Source organism: Micropterus salmoides, unplaced genomic scaffold, assembly GCF_014851395.1.
Source record: "Micropterus salmoides isolate LMB-PRFRI ecotype aquatic unplaced genomic scaffold, ASM1485139v1 Ms_hic_scaffold_17, whole genome shotgun sequence".
NCBI classification, from domain to species: Eukaryota; Metazoa; Chordata; class Actinopteri; order Centrarchiformes; family Centrarchidae; genus Micropterus; species Micropterus salmoides.
The window spans coordinates 31,482,907-31,499,331 of NW_024040817.1; the positions used below are offsets into that span (position 1 = coordinate 31,482,907).

Here is a 16,425-nt window from a genome sequence, read left to right on the forward strand (position 1 = left end):
AAATTATGTGAGCAGTGATTTAAAATAAGTATTTGGATGTTGGATGGTGATGTTTATTATGGTTACCTGAGTTTATTATGTGTTTCATTGATTTACTTGTGTTTGTATTTAAGGTTTTTTACCTGCTTATGGCTACGACAACTTTCAAATAAAAGAAAGAAAAGAAAGAATTGATTCCTGGTCATTGAGTAAAATCCAGTCCAAACCTTCAGAGGCAAGCATACCCTATCAAGTGGGGGAAACTGCAGGGTTGAACTTCACTAAAGTGAATGCACTTGACAGTAAAAAACCGCTGTGAAGACTGGAGCAGAGAATCCTGAACAGCAACCAGCCTGGCCTGATAAAACGGGAAATCATCTCACCCAATACTTACCACACGGACCGAGAGCAATGTCGTGTGCATACAGGATGCCGCCCGGTGACGCTGCAGGTTTAGGGGTATTAACCACCAGCTAAACTGTTACGCTGCAGGCCATAACAGCTGTGACAGCACTCGCATCAGCACACCACAACACCGGATCACCGTCACCAACAGCCGAGACGCCCAACCCAGGTAAGAAAGGGACTGACACAGGTGCATCACCACCTGTACTTATAGGCCACGGCAGCGGCATCCGGCTGTCAGGGCACCAGTGCAGTGCCATATAGTGGCGGGAGGGAGAAAAACCCTCAACCTGCCACACCAACAAATGCATGCAGATAACTATGGCTGGTACTTATTAGGTGGGAAAATAATTTCCTACCAATACCATGAAAAATTACTATTTTACACAGTGTATGTCTTAGCGTATTTCTTCTAAAACAGCACCGCCCCTTGGGGGCAGGCAGCTGCTGCATCGCTCCGTATTAGCCGGTAGCTCGACGCAGATGTGTTATTTTGCTGGTAGAATTTTATTGGCTACACGAAGTGCCAGTCATCGGCACAATTGTTTGCAATTGGCTTGGCCTACCCATACAAATAATAGGGGCTCTCCTTGGCTATTGAAGGCTTTGAAAGGGACGTGAGCTGGGTCGGATTTGGTGTCACTGGAAAGGTCAGCGGCTAATTTGAATACAAGCTATCGTTGTTGTTTACATTCAAATTGGCGTTATTACGGTTATAATGGCAAGCGAGTCACATCTGCTGACAAATATGAAACGATGCAGCAGCAGTCCCTGGGGCTTTATTGATGGAATAATGTGTTTTGGACTAAATATTTTTACTGGATTGGATCATCTGGACCTTTGACAACTTAACAAGACCATTTTTGGTGGAATATAATCGATGGGCGGATTACTATGAGGCTTCAGGTGAGTCGCGTCAATTTTGGTTGTACTGGTTGGTCTGACAGAAGCGCTGATTGTACCCGCTGTGGTGATTTGTATCTTGAAATGGTTTGCATTGGTCGAATCACGAGGATTTTAGCTTTGAAATGGTGTATCATATGAGTATGAAGTTAACATAGCAGTTGTGTGCACTTACCAAAAGCTGCCGCCAGGACCGTGGGCAGGCCGTTGGAATGTTAAGAGGTTAAAACAGAACAGAGCAACAAAAAAGAAAATATATAGTAATAATTATCAATAAAATTAAATAAAAATATACATATACTCACATAGGCCTACTACATCAATACATGTACTGTAACCTTCTGCATATATAGTCCAATAATGTTGATTTTCAGTGAACTCTTTTAAGTCCCTTCTTAAAACATACTTTTATAGGAGAGCCTTTCCCGATTTTATTTGACTTTATTTTATCCCTTTCATTTTATTGTATTTTACTAATTTTACATTTATCTTAAACGTGTATTTTAGTCTTTTCAATGTTTTCATGCTTTTATCTTGTATTGTTTTTGTATTATTGTCTTTTGGGTTTTATTGTCTTTACACTTGTTACAGCACTTTGTAACTTGTTTTTGAAAAGTGCTCTACAAATAAAGATTATTATTATTATTATTTTCAAATTCTGTCAAAATTTCTGTCCAGCCATAATTTCTTTGGACCAAATGGGCTTTACACCAGGGAGACATAAGTTTTTCAATACCAGCAGACTACTTAACATTCTTTTCCCCCCCTCCATCCAACTCTCAATCACCATCTAGTATCACACAAAACATTCCACGATTGTTGGTTGTCTGTGTTATATTATTTTGGCCATGCCTTCCCTGGTTTTGGTTTCTGGGTTTTGGTTCTTGATTCTGAGTTTTGGGTTTTGTATCTACTTTTTAGTTCTGTCATCTGTTTAGTTCACTGTGTGTTTACTTATTGATCAGTTCGGTATCTGTTTAGTCTGGGTTATTATTTATCTGCTTATTATCTGTGCTTGCCTCAGTTCCTCTGTAATTGTCTGGTGTTCTGTCTAATCCTAATTTCAGTCCTGCCTTGCCCCGTTATGTTGTTTTCAACTCCCTGCCTCTGTGTTGTAGTTCTGTGTTCTCGTTTAGGTTTTTGTCTGTTATGATCCCAGTGTTATAGTTGGTCAGTGTTTGTCTGTTTACATGGGTTTCTGTTATTGTTTGCGGTTAGATTCTTGTCTGATATTTTGTAAGATGTGTTCTGTCTGTTTTCCCTGCTATCTGCCTGCCTGCCTCGTTAGCCTTGATCCCTGTCACCTGTATTGCTCCCGCCCTGCATGTTAGTCCCTGGTGTATTATGTTTGTTTTTTCTGTTCAGTGCCCGTCTGGTCATTGTCGTATGATATGTGTGCTACCAGTTGCTGCATGTTTAATGTTACCAGTTTCCTATACCTGTACCCTAACTTTTCACTTGCTTGGTGTTTTCGTGACCAAGCATTATGTGGTGTTTTATTTTGTCAGTGCACCCAAAGGCAAGGTCATGCTTTGTTAGCCTATGGCAGTTTTTCAGTTATTGGTTCTTAAAATTCACTGGGCATTGAAGAGTGTCCAAAGTTTAAGTGATTCTTAGGTTTTTGGTCAGGTTTAGTAGAAGTGTCTGAGTTTCTAGTGATGATGGGCTGAATACTTTCAATAACATTCACCAAAGCTATCACATGCTTTGGAGAGATGGTGGTATCATAATATCATTCTATAGGGTCACTTGTATGTAGCGAGGCAGCCTGGGTGGAAGGCTCGCTAGGCCATCTGTAACCATTATGCCACCTGGTAGGAAAGAGATTTTTGGTGGTTCAACCACTACCCACTTCCCAGCATTTGGTCAGGTCTTGCACATAGATTTGAGAGCTGCTCCATCCAAAGTTAATGCCATCTCTGAATGAAGTGATGTCTGCAACAGATGTCAGCAATCTCCAGCTGATAATTTACATTTTTTCTGGACAGGACAGGAAATATTGGAATGCCTAAAGCTAGCCTTTTACAAGAATCCCTTTCTGAACTCAATAAATAGCTTGACTATCACTCCTAAGACGGTGGAACCTGTCGGAGAGGGAGTTATCTTTTTGCCTTTCATCGTATCGTATATCTTCTCCGATCAGTATAACATTTAATTAATCATTTACTTTTTCTTCCATTATTATATCTTCTATTTATTTGTTATTTTGCAGTTTATGCAGTTATTGAGTATTTGGACATTTATTATTTATCTATTTATTCTTTAATTAGTCTTCTTGTAATTTTTTCTTTTTGTGACCTTACCAATTGGGGGGATCTAGGTTTTTACTGGTTGAATTGTACTATCTGCTGGAAACCCCCCCTCTATTAAAAAAATATATATATATATATATATATATATATATATATATATATATATATATATATATATATATATATATATATATATATATATATATATATATATATATATATATATATATATATATATATATATATATATATATATATATATATATAATAATTACTACACATACATATTGCATATAGCAAATTATGTTAACTATGAATTTGTTTAGCCAAATAAGTTAGAAGGAAAACATGAACTTTAAACATAAATTAAATATAGACATTTGCATATTTATACAGTAGATTCTTGGGAGATGTCATTTTAAGATTTGTTACTAGGTAGTTGCACATTTAAATGTTGAAACCACATCACACAAAATATTAGTCCAAGCAAAGTCTTTTTATCTTTTAAAACATGTCTGGATCTTAGGTAATAGAAAGATTATGTTTTTGGTTCAAATTTAAAGTAATCATGTTGTGTCTCATCTTTCAAATCACTGTTGACTTTTTCCATATTATACTAACCTTAAACAAGTGCTGTGAGTTGTGCCATTACGAGTGCCATCACATTTCTCTTATAACCCATTTACTGCTGCAAAATAGTTGTATAAAACATAATTTCTGGGAGAAAGGGTTCACAAATATGCATGGGATCCCCTTATGCACAAATACAGCATATATAGTTAAATGTTATAGAAATACCATTCCAAATAAAATTGTCTCTAAATGTTTTTAACAGCAATAAACTATCCCATGTGGTCATGAACAGCAAGTTCAACTGAGACCAATATCAAGCACATAGGGTGTTAAATTACCTGATTTGTGGTCCATCCCAAGTTGTCACTGTCAAAGTAATAAAATATTAAAGTCAATTCTCCAATGATAAGGAAGCCAGTACAATGATGCTGTGGTACAGACCTCTTTTTGATGGCCTTCATTGCAACTGAATTCTGAATCAAGATCTGAAAGTTGTTTCTATCTATAGCAGATTTTCAGTAGAAATAGAAACTACCATGATGGAAAAGAAAGAGACTAACTGATATTTGCATTTATAGGGTTTACTCAACACCTGCCTCTAATGAGACACTTATTCGCTCTCCTTCTTTAGTTTTATTTGCGTATGAGGGAAAAATTAGTTCCTGTCCGTCAGTTCTCGGCCAGCTGTCACAACCAATGAAGGAGTCCATTTGTTTCTAGACGTTCCCACACTGTGCATTTACAGCAATACCAGGACACAGGGCAAGGTAGGCCAAAAATCAATAGAGATTGGACACAGTCCACTTTGTGCCTCAATTCTCATTTTAGTCAGAAAAGCATGCTTGGAGGACAAACCTAGAGGCAAAAGGAAAACAGACCTCAGCTCCAAATCTCAATCATGTCTGAGTTACAAAAACTGGTGTACTTACAAGTGTTAAAACTTTTTATTAAAGAAAATCAAAGGGGTATAGATCAATATATTTAAGTTACCTATATGCAATCTGTATGTCATATTTTCAATTTACACTCTTAGAAAGGATGTGTTAAAACTTACACAAACTGTGTTAAATTCTTACACATCAATGGGTGAGTTTTGGGACAACCCTTGTTGTGTTAATTTTGACACATTCACTGTGTTAATGATTTTAACACAGTGAATGTGTCAGGAAGGTGAACACAAAAATGTGTAAACATGTGTAACATTAACACATAATGTGCTGTCCATGGCTACACACATTGTGTAGAAAGAAACAAACCTAAAACCCTACACAAAAAGTGTTAATTTGACACGAAATGAGTTAATGAAAACAGAATACACAATTTATGACTCAAACGCATTTAATATCAATACATTTATTACGTATTGGCAAAAAGATCCACAAATTCGAACTTACGCCAGATTAACAGAAATATATAGCTGCAACTATATAATTTCATAGAATAGAATTTCAGCAGTAAAACAAATCTGACAGGACAGAATAATTTGTTATTATAATCATTAACATTACGATGGTTACCATTAACACTATTATAAATATCTGTACCATTTTTCATTTAGTCTATAGCAACATTACCTTCACTGTGTGTACCTCTGTGTGTATATTGTGTAGGCTGCCTCCCTCCCCTCTCTCTCTCCTTACATCTCTCTCTCTCTCTCTCACTCACACACACACACACACACACACACACACACACACACACCCCAACCGGTCGAGGCAGATGGCCGCCCACCCTGAGCCATGGTTCTGCTCGAGGTTTCCTTGCCTCTGTCTCCTAGTGCTGCTCTTGGTGGGAACTGTTGGGCTTCTGTAAATAACATCACAGAGTACGGTCTAGACCTGCTCTTTTATGAAAAGCGCTGTGAGATAACTGTTGTTGTGATTTGGCGCTATACAAATAAAATTGAATTGAATTGAATAGAACAGATATTTTCCAATTTCATTGGGCAAAATGACATAACCACACCTTCTACATCATTGTACTTATTTCAAAACTATGTATCTTGGATTGATGTAGATCTGATCATCTAAAAAATGTGTCTGAATATCTAGGGGTTGGGAATCTGACACACCAGAAGGAATTTTAACAAGTTTGTACTCCTCCATCTTTTCCACAGCATATGAGTAAAAGTGATCATCAAAATATTTAACATTAACTATCCTTAAAAAAGTCACAGTGTTTCTGTCCACCTTTGGGAATAAATGAACAACTTCTCCAAAGATTGATTCCTTTTCTGAACTAGCTGACAACATCAGAATGCTCCCTGTTCTGTATGTATGTCCACCTACACCAACTGTGTTTGACACATAAACCGTCTCTGTTCTCAGCTCAGTTCTTATGATGATCTATGATAAGCTGTTTCAGGAACACTGCAAGACCTCTGGTTACAACAGGAGCAAATATAATGCTACATATTTCTCATAACAAAATGAACAACTGCCAGTGCAGACTTTCAGGACTGACAATGTCCCCCAAAAGAAGAGGCAAGTTTTGTATGAGACACCACATCTGTGCTGCTGTTTGTTTGATGGCTGTCTCAGATTTCAGGTTAAGGATTTCACTTGGTTTGTTTTTTGTGTTTGAATACCCATAGTCATAGCTGGCTATCCTTTCATTCAGCTGTTCCAGGCACAACAGCTTTTCTTCAAAAATGTAGTGTCGAAGTAAAAGTTTTACTTCCAAAGGTGCAACACCCTCAAGCACATCATGCATTATGTCAACCCCTACATTTTCAGTTACATGAAAGTATTCCAAAGTATTCAAGCACGAGTCTTGTTTGATCCCTGTAACAGTGACATCATTCAACACAACATGCTGCTGGTAATTGTGTCTGTCTCTCTTTTCAAGATCATCTTCATTAAACACACTTTGTGAAGTTGTTTTATCAACAAGGCAAATATGGCAGAACCTGTTAGCAGAAAAACTTTCTGCGTAGCCACACAGCGCATGACAAGCAAGATTGTCAGCAGTAAAAAGGCAGATCGTTCCGTGTACTGTGTGTGTTTCTTCTCTTATCTTAATGTCAATGCCTTGACTCTTTAGGATTTTTATGTCATCTAAGAGAGGCTGAAAAATCTTTGCAAAGCCATATTTTTCTCTGTCAATAGCATTGAATAGAAGGCAAAGGTGAATGTTTGCCAAGCTTGAATTATACTCAGGGGGTAGGTTTCTCAATGAAAAATACACTGCTCCCATTTTATGAATCTTTGTTTTTGACCCAAGAGGATTAACTGTCTCCAGATCATCAAAGTATAGCTGAATCTGTAGAGCATCGGGATGTGTTTTGTATAGTTCATGTCTAGCAAAATGAGCACCATCACAATAGTCACGCATCTTTCCATCTGTACTTCTATGAGACTGCAAATACAGGGTCTGAAATTTCTCATTATTAAAGATTAATTTTAGAGTTTCAAGGATGGAAATATACTGAAATGTATCAGCTGCAAGTGTTTGTTGTGGAATACCATTTTTTCTTATAGTTTCAGCTCTGTGGCCTAAGAAGATCTCGGTTGGCTTAAGAAGAGAGTACTCAGTTTCAAAGAATTTAGACATTTTATAAGGGTTACCTATATTCTCAAGGGACTCTCTTGCAGTCTCAAACTCTTTCATTAATGAACGAACCCCTCGTTGTCATCTGGAACAGCTAAGCTTTTGAGCAAAGCAGTGGTAGATGTCCTGTCCAAAAGTTCTTTAGTGCAACTTACACTTCTTTGTACATCACTTAATGTTACATTAGAAAAAGAGTACATCTTTGCAGCAAATATAGCAGCATGACTGGTGACTGACACTGCATCCTCAGACTTAGCAGAACACAAATTGAAAAAAAAGGCAGATTCTCACTGGATTGATACTGATAGCCTAAATTTGCAGAATCCTCTCGTTGCACAGAGCATTGCTTTGTTTTGATAGAAGTTATTTATTTTTCTCTAATTTGCTTGGTTGCTATTTGTTTAATACCAATACGAAGAGATTACACAACAGTCCTGCTGGCCTCTATATGTAGGCTTAACCTACTACTACTGATCTTACTGATAACTCTATGTAGATTTAAAGAAGTAAAAGAATTGTATTAAACAGAAATAACAAAATTAGAGCAGGGCTAAAAAACAAGTAAAGCAAAGCGAAACTGATGCACAGCAGATGGTACGCTTATTCCAAAAAGAGAAGATATCTGCACGTTTCTGCTTTTACTTGAGTAGGTTTGTGAAATGGTAATTTTTTACTTTTACTTCAGTGTTTTTTTATAGGAGTAATTTTCATTTTACTGGAGTAAAGATTTTCAGAAACCAGCACTAGCCCTGACATGAGTGAAAGACCTCAAAGACAGCAGCGATGAGGGCTAGCAGAACAGAGTCATGTACTTTACTTGCATAAAATTCTCAAGAATTAAGGAATAAAATTCTCTAAAGTCCCAGAGGCACCAACAAATGTTTCTTTCTGAGTGGGCTGATGTGGGACAAATTGTTGGGCCATTTTTTCGCCCCAGTCCGCACCAGATTAACATTAATCTCTATTGATATTCATGGACAACTAATTATAGCTATATCTTGAAATCAAGGTACGGATAACCTGACTTATATTAGCTAACTCAATGGGTCTTAATTTAGCCTATATGCCAGGCCCCGCTCCTGAGAAAAAAATTCAAAACAGTGTAATAGTTACAGATGGATTCAGGTTTTCTGTTCTTAAAACATGACAAACTTACAATCCATGTTTTGCCACGAGATCACCGATGCAAACAGTGATGATCTTTTTCCTTCCTTCTGTAGATAACACCCCTGTGCGCTCAAATTCAGCTGTTGTATCAGGTGCCTTCCTGGTCAGGAACGACTGTAACGGCAGTGAGTCTTCGGCCTAATAAGGAATTACTATGATGCAAAAATAAAATCAGAGTTGTTAAGAATGCTTGATTTAGTATGAATGAATAATTTAAAGAGTTTTACTGCAGTGCTCACCTGAGTACTTTCAGTCTGGGTATGCTGAACATTGATGATCTGTAGGTGGATTTCAGTGGCCACATAAACTTGAAATTTGTCATAGTCTTGCACAGCTGTGGTGATGTCACAGTCAATGTAGTCATTGAAGTCTTCGTTATATTTAAAAAAACGTTCCAACTGAACAGGATGGGAGAATTCTGAGTAACAGAATGTCAAAAGTTGTGGGGCATCACTGATGTGGAAGATCTTTTTGCATGTTTCTGTATTGTCTTTATAGATACTAACAAGTACAGTTTTGGTCAGTTGTCCAGTGTCAAAAGACCCAGGAGGCCCAGGATCCTCTAAAGATTGGTCCATTTGCTGAATAATAAAGAAATAATAGAATGTTAATATTTAGACAGATAATGCAGCAGCCACTTTTTACTGATAACAATACTTTTACACAAAGCATTAGCTGATATAGCAGCTCATTTCTTTTTTCCAACATAAAATCTATACACTTATTGTTAGGTAACATGAGGCTGCAGCTAACTTACACTTTCATACACAAACAATCTTACAGATCTGAATGAACGTTAGATGGCTAAATGTTCTTAAATGTATTAAAAGTAAATAATAAAAGTAAGATTAACTAGCCATGGCTATATGAGGTAACTTACATCATTAGCTATATTAGCTAACTTACACAGCAAAGTTAGAAAAGAAAGAAAGAAGAAAATAAATATTCCAGCCTCATAATGCAAAAAAATAGTAAGCCAGGCTCTTCAATCATAACCTTCATCATAACCAGACCTTTTTAATACCACCCAGGATGAAATTTAATGCCAGCTTCACTTCCATACAATGTAAAATCTGTATGAATTTGAAGCTTGACAAAATTATTATTTAATACTCACGTTCATATTTAATCACATCACGAACTCTATGCTATGAAGCCAAAAATACAAAATAAATAGAATATTAAAAAATGAAACTAGTGCAGTATGTGTGTTACCATTAGTTACACCTTGGCTAAAATAAGGTAATGTAATATAATATGCTAATGTAAATGCCAATTATTTTTTCATCCTGTTCTGTTTTAGAATCTAAAGGCTGCTTGAAATATAGTAATATAAATTATAGTATCAGAATCAGCTTTATTGCCAGGTATGTGTACACATACAAGGAATTTGATTCAGGATTGTACATTGCTCACGATGTATTGGCTTGAAAGCATCGGGGATAAGTAGTTGGGCTCCGGTTTGGTTTTTTCCTAGTCCTGGTGATCGGCGCATATGGGTTTGTTTAATAATGTGTGTTAGTTAGCCTACAACAGCGGCGCAACGGCGACACACAGACACGGTCCTCGCCTCATACACAACTGTCTCACTGTTGCTGTTGTAACATTCACTGACCAGTAATCTGCAGCGGGTCTTCCAGCGCCGCTGCTCCATTACCGCTCGCCATAGTGTGACTGACTCGCACACTGATCCGCTTGTTGAGCTAACCTCAGCGCCGCTGCCCTCAGCCTCGTCTCGCAACACGTATCTCTGGCCTTCTGAATTTCAGACACTTGCCCATTCTGAGCTAACGTTAGCTCGTTAGTAGCACGTCAGAGACGATTTGTTTTCTTTCCTAACAACTGACTGACTCGTGCCAGAGCTTGGATGCCAGAGTTTGTGGTCCACAGTCACAGTCCAGAGTAACAGTAACGTTACCTGTACTGCCATAACGTTCTAACATCCAAGTCACACCAAACGGAGTAACGACTTAACTTACCCTCATAAAAACGGCGCACAACTAACATTAATGTTAAAGTTAAATTTCCATCTTGCAAGCTGAGAAACAACACTTCATTTAAAATAAATCGTATCTGCTGTGTCTGTGCCATTTTAATATTAAGTTAAGTAAGTTATGTTAACGCTACGGTGACGTTATATAGCTTGCTCAAATGGCTTCTCCATTATTTAGCTCACTTCTAACTTAGATCAGCTAAGGTTAGCTAGCTACTAAACTTTACCTTCACATAACGTTAATCAGTACAGAGTGCACCAAAATGATTAAAACAATGCAGACAAGATCGTGCTTATTTTACTGGAATGGAAACTTGTCTGAACGTGTCTGAAATAAACTAATAAACCTTCAGCGATGATGGTTGTTATCCCTGAGCCTTTCGGTTTTTTTACTGCGCCATCCCCGGCGCCATTTTATTAACGCTAATAATTGATGAACGTCTACGTTATTATTGAGTAACAGAGTAAAGTACAGTGTCCAACAGTTCTGTTAGAAACCAGATTAAACCAGCAAAAATAACAACCGCACGATATGTCGATTTTACATGTAAATATAAGTTAAGAAATGATTTCAATAAGCTTACGACTTACCTCAAGAATCTTGCTAGCAGTCACCACTGGCGCGAATTCTCTCCGTCATGTCCACTTTTTTATTCTTTCCCGAAATGCACTTGAGCTCGTGGACAGTTGTCGTCAGTCGGCATCTAAGCGTAACTAAGCAACAGCCACTGTCTGTCGTCCTTCCTAGCTAGCCTACGTGAAGCTAAATTGTCTGTTCAAAAACATATTTAACATTATACTAGGAATAGTGTAAATACTGGCTAGCTTCTAAATGGTTGGCATTATCAGTGTTGTTTAGTTATATCGTCTCTGAGAAACGGAGATGTTCGGAGGGTTCAATAACCACTGAGTTGCATTTTTTTAGGAATTCACAGAGTAAAGTGATTCAATAAATAAATAAAGTAAAATCACTTTGGGTCGGCTGCTGTGCTAAATCAAATAGGCTACTGTAGCTGACGCTTTTTTAAATTGTGTTATTTTTTAAAGCTGACACTGGGTGTGTGTAAAGCAGATCAGTCTACACAATATTGTGTTGAATGCTGCGAACAAAGTCACAGGTTGTGTTGATTTATAACTACACACAACTCTGTGTAAAAAAGCTGAATTCTTCCAACACATTTTTATTAAATATTGACACAAAATGTGTAGACTGCAGTGGTACACATAATTTGTGTAAATATTTTACACATTCCTTCTAAGAGTGTAGATCAGTTTTTCATGTGGTAGCAAGAGGGTTTCTGTTGGTGGCACATAAGGATACACAATATCTAAAGGAGAGGGAGAAAAGGTAAATGCTGTCTTTCAAAAATAATACTATATTATTAATCAGTGGTAGAACAAGTATTCAGACCCTTCACCTAAGTAAATGTACTAATACCAGAAAAGTAAAAATACTCCATTACAAGTAAAAGTCTTATATTGGAAACCTAACTGAAAGGACGTTAGTAATATCAGCAAAATAAGTATTACAAATGTACATGACATATACAATTACGACCGTATTACAAGTAAATGGCCCCAATAACTGATACATTATTATATGTTACATTATATTGTTAATGCAGATGTACCCATACGTAAGCAGCATTTTACTGTTGTAACTGCTCAAGGTGGAGCTAGTTTGAACTGCATAAGCAGTTAAATATTGGATAATGTTTGGACCTCAAACAGTTGTTTAAATAAAAACATCTGAGGGGTAAATGTCTCTGGTGAAACTGCTAAAAACTCTCTGACATCTGAAATGTGGCAAAGGGTAATTTTGGTAAAAGGCCACAAGCCAAAAGGATACATTGTATTTTAATAGCTTGTTGTATGGTATTTTCATGTAAGAACTTGCCTGGCACTAGGATGAAGTGGCTGCGGGGGCAATTTTTAAAAAATAAAATAGAATTCATTATTTTAACCATTCAATGGCCTCAGAACTATGCTAAATAACATAATTATGTTGTCCATTTAGTGTTTTTGAGAAAAAGAACCAATAAGAGTATTGATGAAGAACCGATTAGAGCAGCAGTATCTATAAAATCCTAACATTCCCATCCCTAAAACACTGCTATTTGAGGGCTGTGGCTCAGGGGGTTTGGTTCGATCCCCTGCTCCTCAAGTCTGCGTGTTGAAGTATCCTTGGGTAAGATGGTGAACCCTAAATTGCTGTGAATGTGTATTTCTCTTTCTGATGGCAGAGCCTTAGTGTGTGTGAATGGGGTGAATGTGATGTAGAGTAGAAGTGCTTTGAGTGGTCTAAAAGACTGGAAAGGTGCTATAGAAGTACAGACCATTTACCAAAAAACATTTTATTTAACATTTTATTGTGGACCAACTCAATTTCCCACTCAAATGACCACCTGTGGGCACTGGAGAGGAGAGGAGACGGCATCAGAGCAGAGAATAGTAAGAGAACATGTTTCTGTCAGTAGATCTGTGCAATCTTTGTAATTTTAAGGAACTTCAGTAAGAGATTTTTTATGTAGCTCTCATGGCAATGAGTAAAATCAATAAGATATTGTTCATATAAAATCTTTTGAATGCAGAAACATAGTTACTAATTATCCTAATTTCCTTTGCATGCCATCCCCACTCATACCTTCTACCAGCAGCAGGAGCCCAGCACTGACACACCAGGACGCCCCACCAAGGATGACAGATGACCTAATTTGAGTAAATGTTAAATGGAAGTCAAGAAAGAGGAAGGAAATGATGGAAATAAAACTACAGCACTGGGTTGCCCCAGCTATATATAACTTCTCTGCTAAGTTAGAGTGTTATGTCAACACTAGTACTACACAAGAACTAGTTAGCTTGTAACTAAATCAGCTACTAAATTTGGTTGCACCATGATTATTTGGAGACCAACCTAATGAATTTTGACGTAAAGTCATGTGTAACTATTTAGAGTTACACTGTAACTTATTTCTCTGGGTGCAACCACTTTTATTTTAGTAAAACATAAATCACAACAGTAAAAATTTACGTTATAACTCGACTAAGTTTCAACTTACACACAGTTGCACACAGGCTGCTATGTTAGTCCTACTTAAGTATTAGAAAAGAATACCATCCTGGTGTCCATTTATTTCATTCATCATTTCATATATTGTCTTCATTTGTCCTATTCGAATTGAATGTGTGTTTTTTGTTTTAGTTATCCATGTTGTAATTGTTTTTGTAATTTTTGTAATCATTACATTTGTAATATTTATATTGTTGACCGGAAACTTAAACTGGACTGGTCCAAAGTGTTTTCTTAATTTTTCTGGTAAAAAAAAAATCTGGTATGTTGCTGTAACAATAAACAAACATATTGTGTTAACAACAGACTCCCTGAATTTACAATTTTGATGGCCCTTAATCTTTCTGCTGCCAGAAAAAAAAAGATCAAAATAAGCTCATCAGTAAATAAATGACTTACTTTGCAAACAACTCCTCTGTGCAGATTAATCGTTGCATTCAACCAGGAAGCATTTATTTGTATTTTTCAGTTTGAATTTGGTTATAATTCAAAATTTAAAGGTTCAAGTGTGTAATATTTCTGAGGATTTATTGACAGCAATGCAATATAAGATCCATAACTATGTTTTCAGTGGTGTATAAAGACCTTACATAACGAACCTATGTTTTTATTACCTTAGAATGAGCCATTGCTATCTAACCGTGCGTCCCCCCTTACATGGAGGTCGCCATGCGCCCTTTCTACAGTAGCCTTAAACGGGCAACTGGCGCTACAGAGCGTGTTTTCGTCAACTATATATAGTTGGATTACTTTCATGTAATTATTCTCCAGCACTGTGTCTTGGCAATAAAAAAGTAGCCAGCATGCAAGTTGAGATCACATGCTAAACTTAACATTTTACTGCCCTGGTGGAAAACACTTATTTATTTTTTACTGCTAACGGCATTACGATAACAAGACCTTGTGCCTATCAAGTGACCAATAATGCTTATACTTTCAGAATTTGCATTCTGTTTGTAGGCTATTGCTTCACAACTGTGCACAGGGCTGGAATGGTAATCTGGCATACCAGGCAAAATGGAAATTATGTATTTAAATAATATAATAAGAAATGGGCCAAAGATCGGCCTATAACGTATGTACAGCGGCCCATTGGGTCATTTTCTATACTGGCACTGGGCTGGCCCAATCACACCCCACCCCCTCTGCTCTCTGTTTCCTGCGTAGCAAAGCCTGTAGGGAGGGAGCAGGGAGGGAGGGTCATTTACATTGGGGATACTGGGGACATGTACACATCACCTTCTGAAAGCATTTGATAAAAATGTTCTGAAAAATAGCTTGCACCAAGAAATGTTAATTAACAAATAAAAATGCTATTAAAAAGGTTTATATGCACAATAAGCCTGCAATCCAATGTAAATATAGAAGAAAAATGTGTTGTCCAAAAAAGTAACTAAGACTAAAAACAATAATAAGCTACCGATTACTGAATTTTATTCTATTATATTTTCATTTTCTGAATTGTCACCTGCCACCTGAATTTTGTTCTTCCCTGGTGCAGAAAATGTCTCCAGAAAATGTACCCAGAATGCAGGAAATTGAGTGTTTAATGCTTAAAACCCCCTATCAAGACTTCCATCCATCCATCCATCGTCAACTGCTTATCCTGTGTACAGGGTCACTGGGGGCTGGAGCCAATCCCAGCTGACATCGGGCGAAAGGCGGGGTACACCCTGGACAGGTCGTCAGTCCCTATCAAGACTTTTTTCCGTAAATAGTAGGCCTATTAAAATATATACTTGTCTTGCTGTCATGGCCCCAATCTTGTGCAATGTTACGTCTCATGGTTAGCCCATTGTTTCATCACACCCCTAATCTGAGCCTTTAAATGGAAGGATGGTGTATTGGTGATGGGTGTCTGACCGATTTTGATGGACCACCTGGGCCAAAAATGCCAGGGCTGATTTTTTGTCCCAGTCCAGCCCTGACTGTGCGCATAAATGTGTAATTTGATAATTAACAGGGTAAATATCCATTAAAAAAGCACCATTTTACCACACGCTAAAATTATGGCTGTCAGTACTACTTTGTGTTTCTATTGTATTTCACAAAATTAAAAAAGACATTTTTGTGCGATTTGCAGGTTGCTTATCTAATTGAACAAAGTGGAGAGGAGCCTTGATCCTCACCTGACAATGCCTTTGTAAACTTAATGTAGTATGTGGTTTCTAAAGGACTGTGGTGCAGAAACACTGAGGCTTACATTTCCCTGTTATCTGTCAGTGGTCATTCTTAATGCACTAGATGTGATAGTTTTTGAGATGTTCTTCATTTACTTTGGTATGTTAGTCCAGATGAGCCAACCCTCCCAAGAAGTAACAAAATGTATGATTACAGCACAGTAAAATAATGTATTACAGAGTATGCGACATCATGTAAGCACTTCCTTTCTTGATGTTGCTGTTGTTTGATAATAATATTCCCAATAACATATGGTTTTACTGAATAATTAAGTAAATATAATTTCTTAATATATGGTGATATTCAGTGTGGAAATAAATGAACCAGGGTTGATTGGTTTGTATTTAGATATT

General features: G+C 37.2%; 1 protein-coding gene across 1 annotated transcript; it reads right to left on the reverse strand.

Moving 5' to 3' along the window:
- Positions 1-6,004: 6,004 nt before the first annotated feature.
- On the reverse strand, positions 6,005-9,435 carry LOC119906766. The gene is made up of 2 exons (XM_038724109.1): positions 9,068-9,435; positions 6,005-8,980 (listed from the first exon to the last, which is right to left on the reverse strand). Exon 2 carries the CDS (start codon positions 7,719-7,721, stop codon positions 6,531-6,533), a length of 1,191 nt encoding a protein of 396 aa, XP_038580037.1. The 5' UTR covers positions 7,722-8,980; positions 9,068-9,435; the 3' UTR covers positions 6,005-6,530.
- Between the last annotated feature and the right edge of the window lie 6,990 nt (positions 9,436-16,425).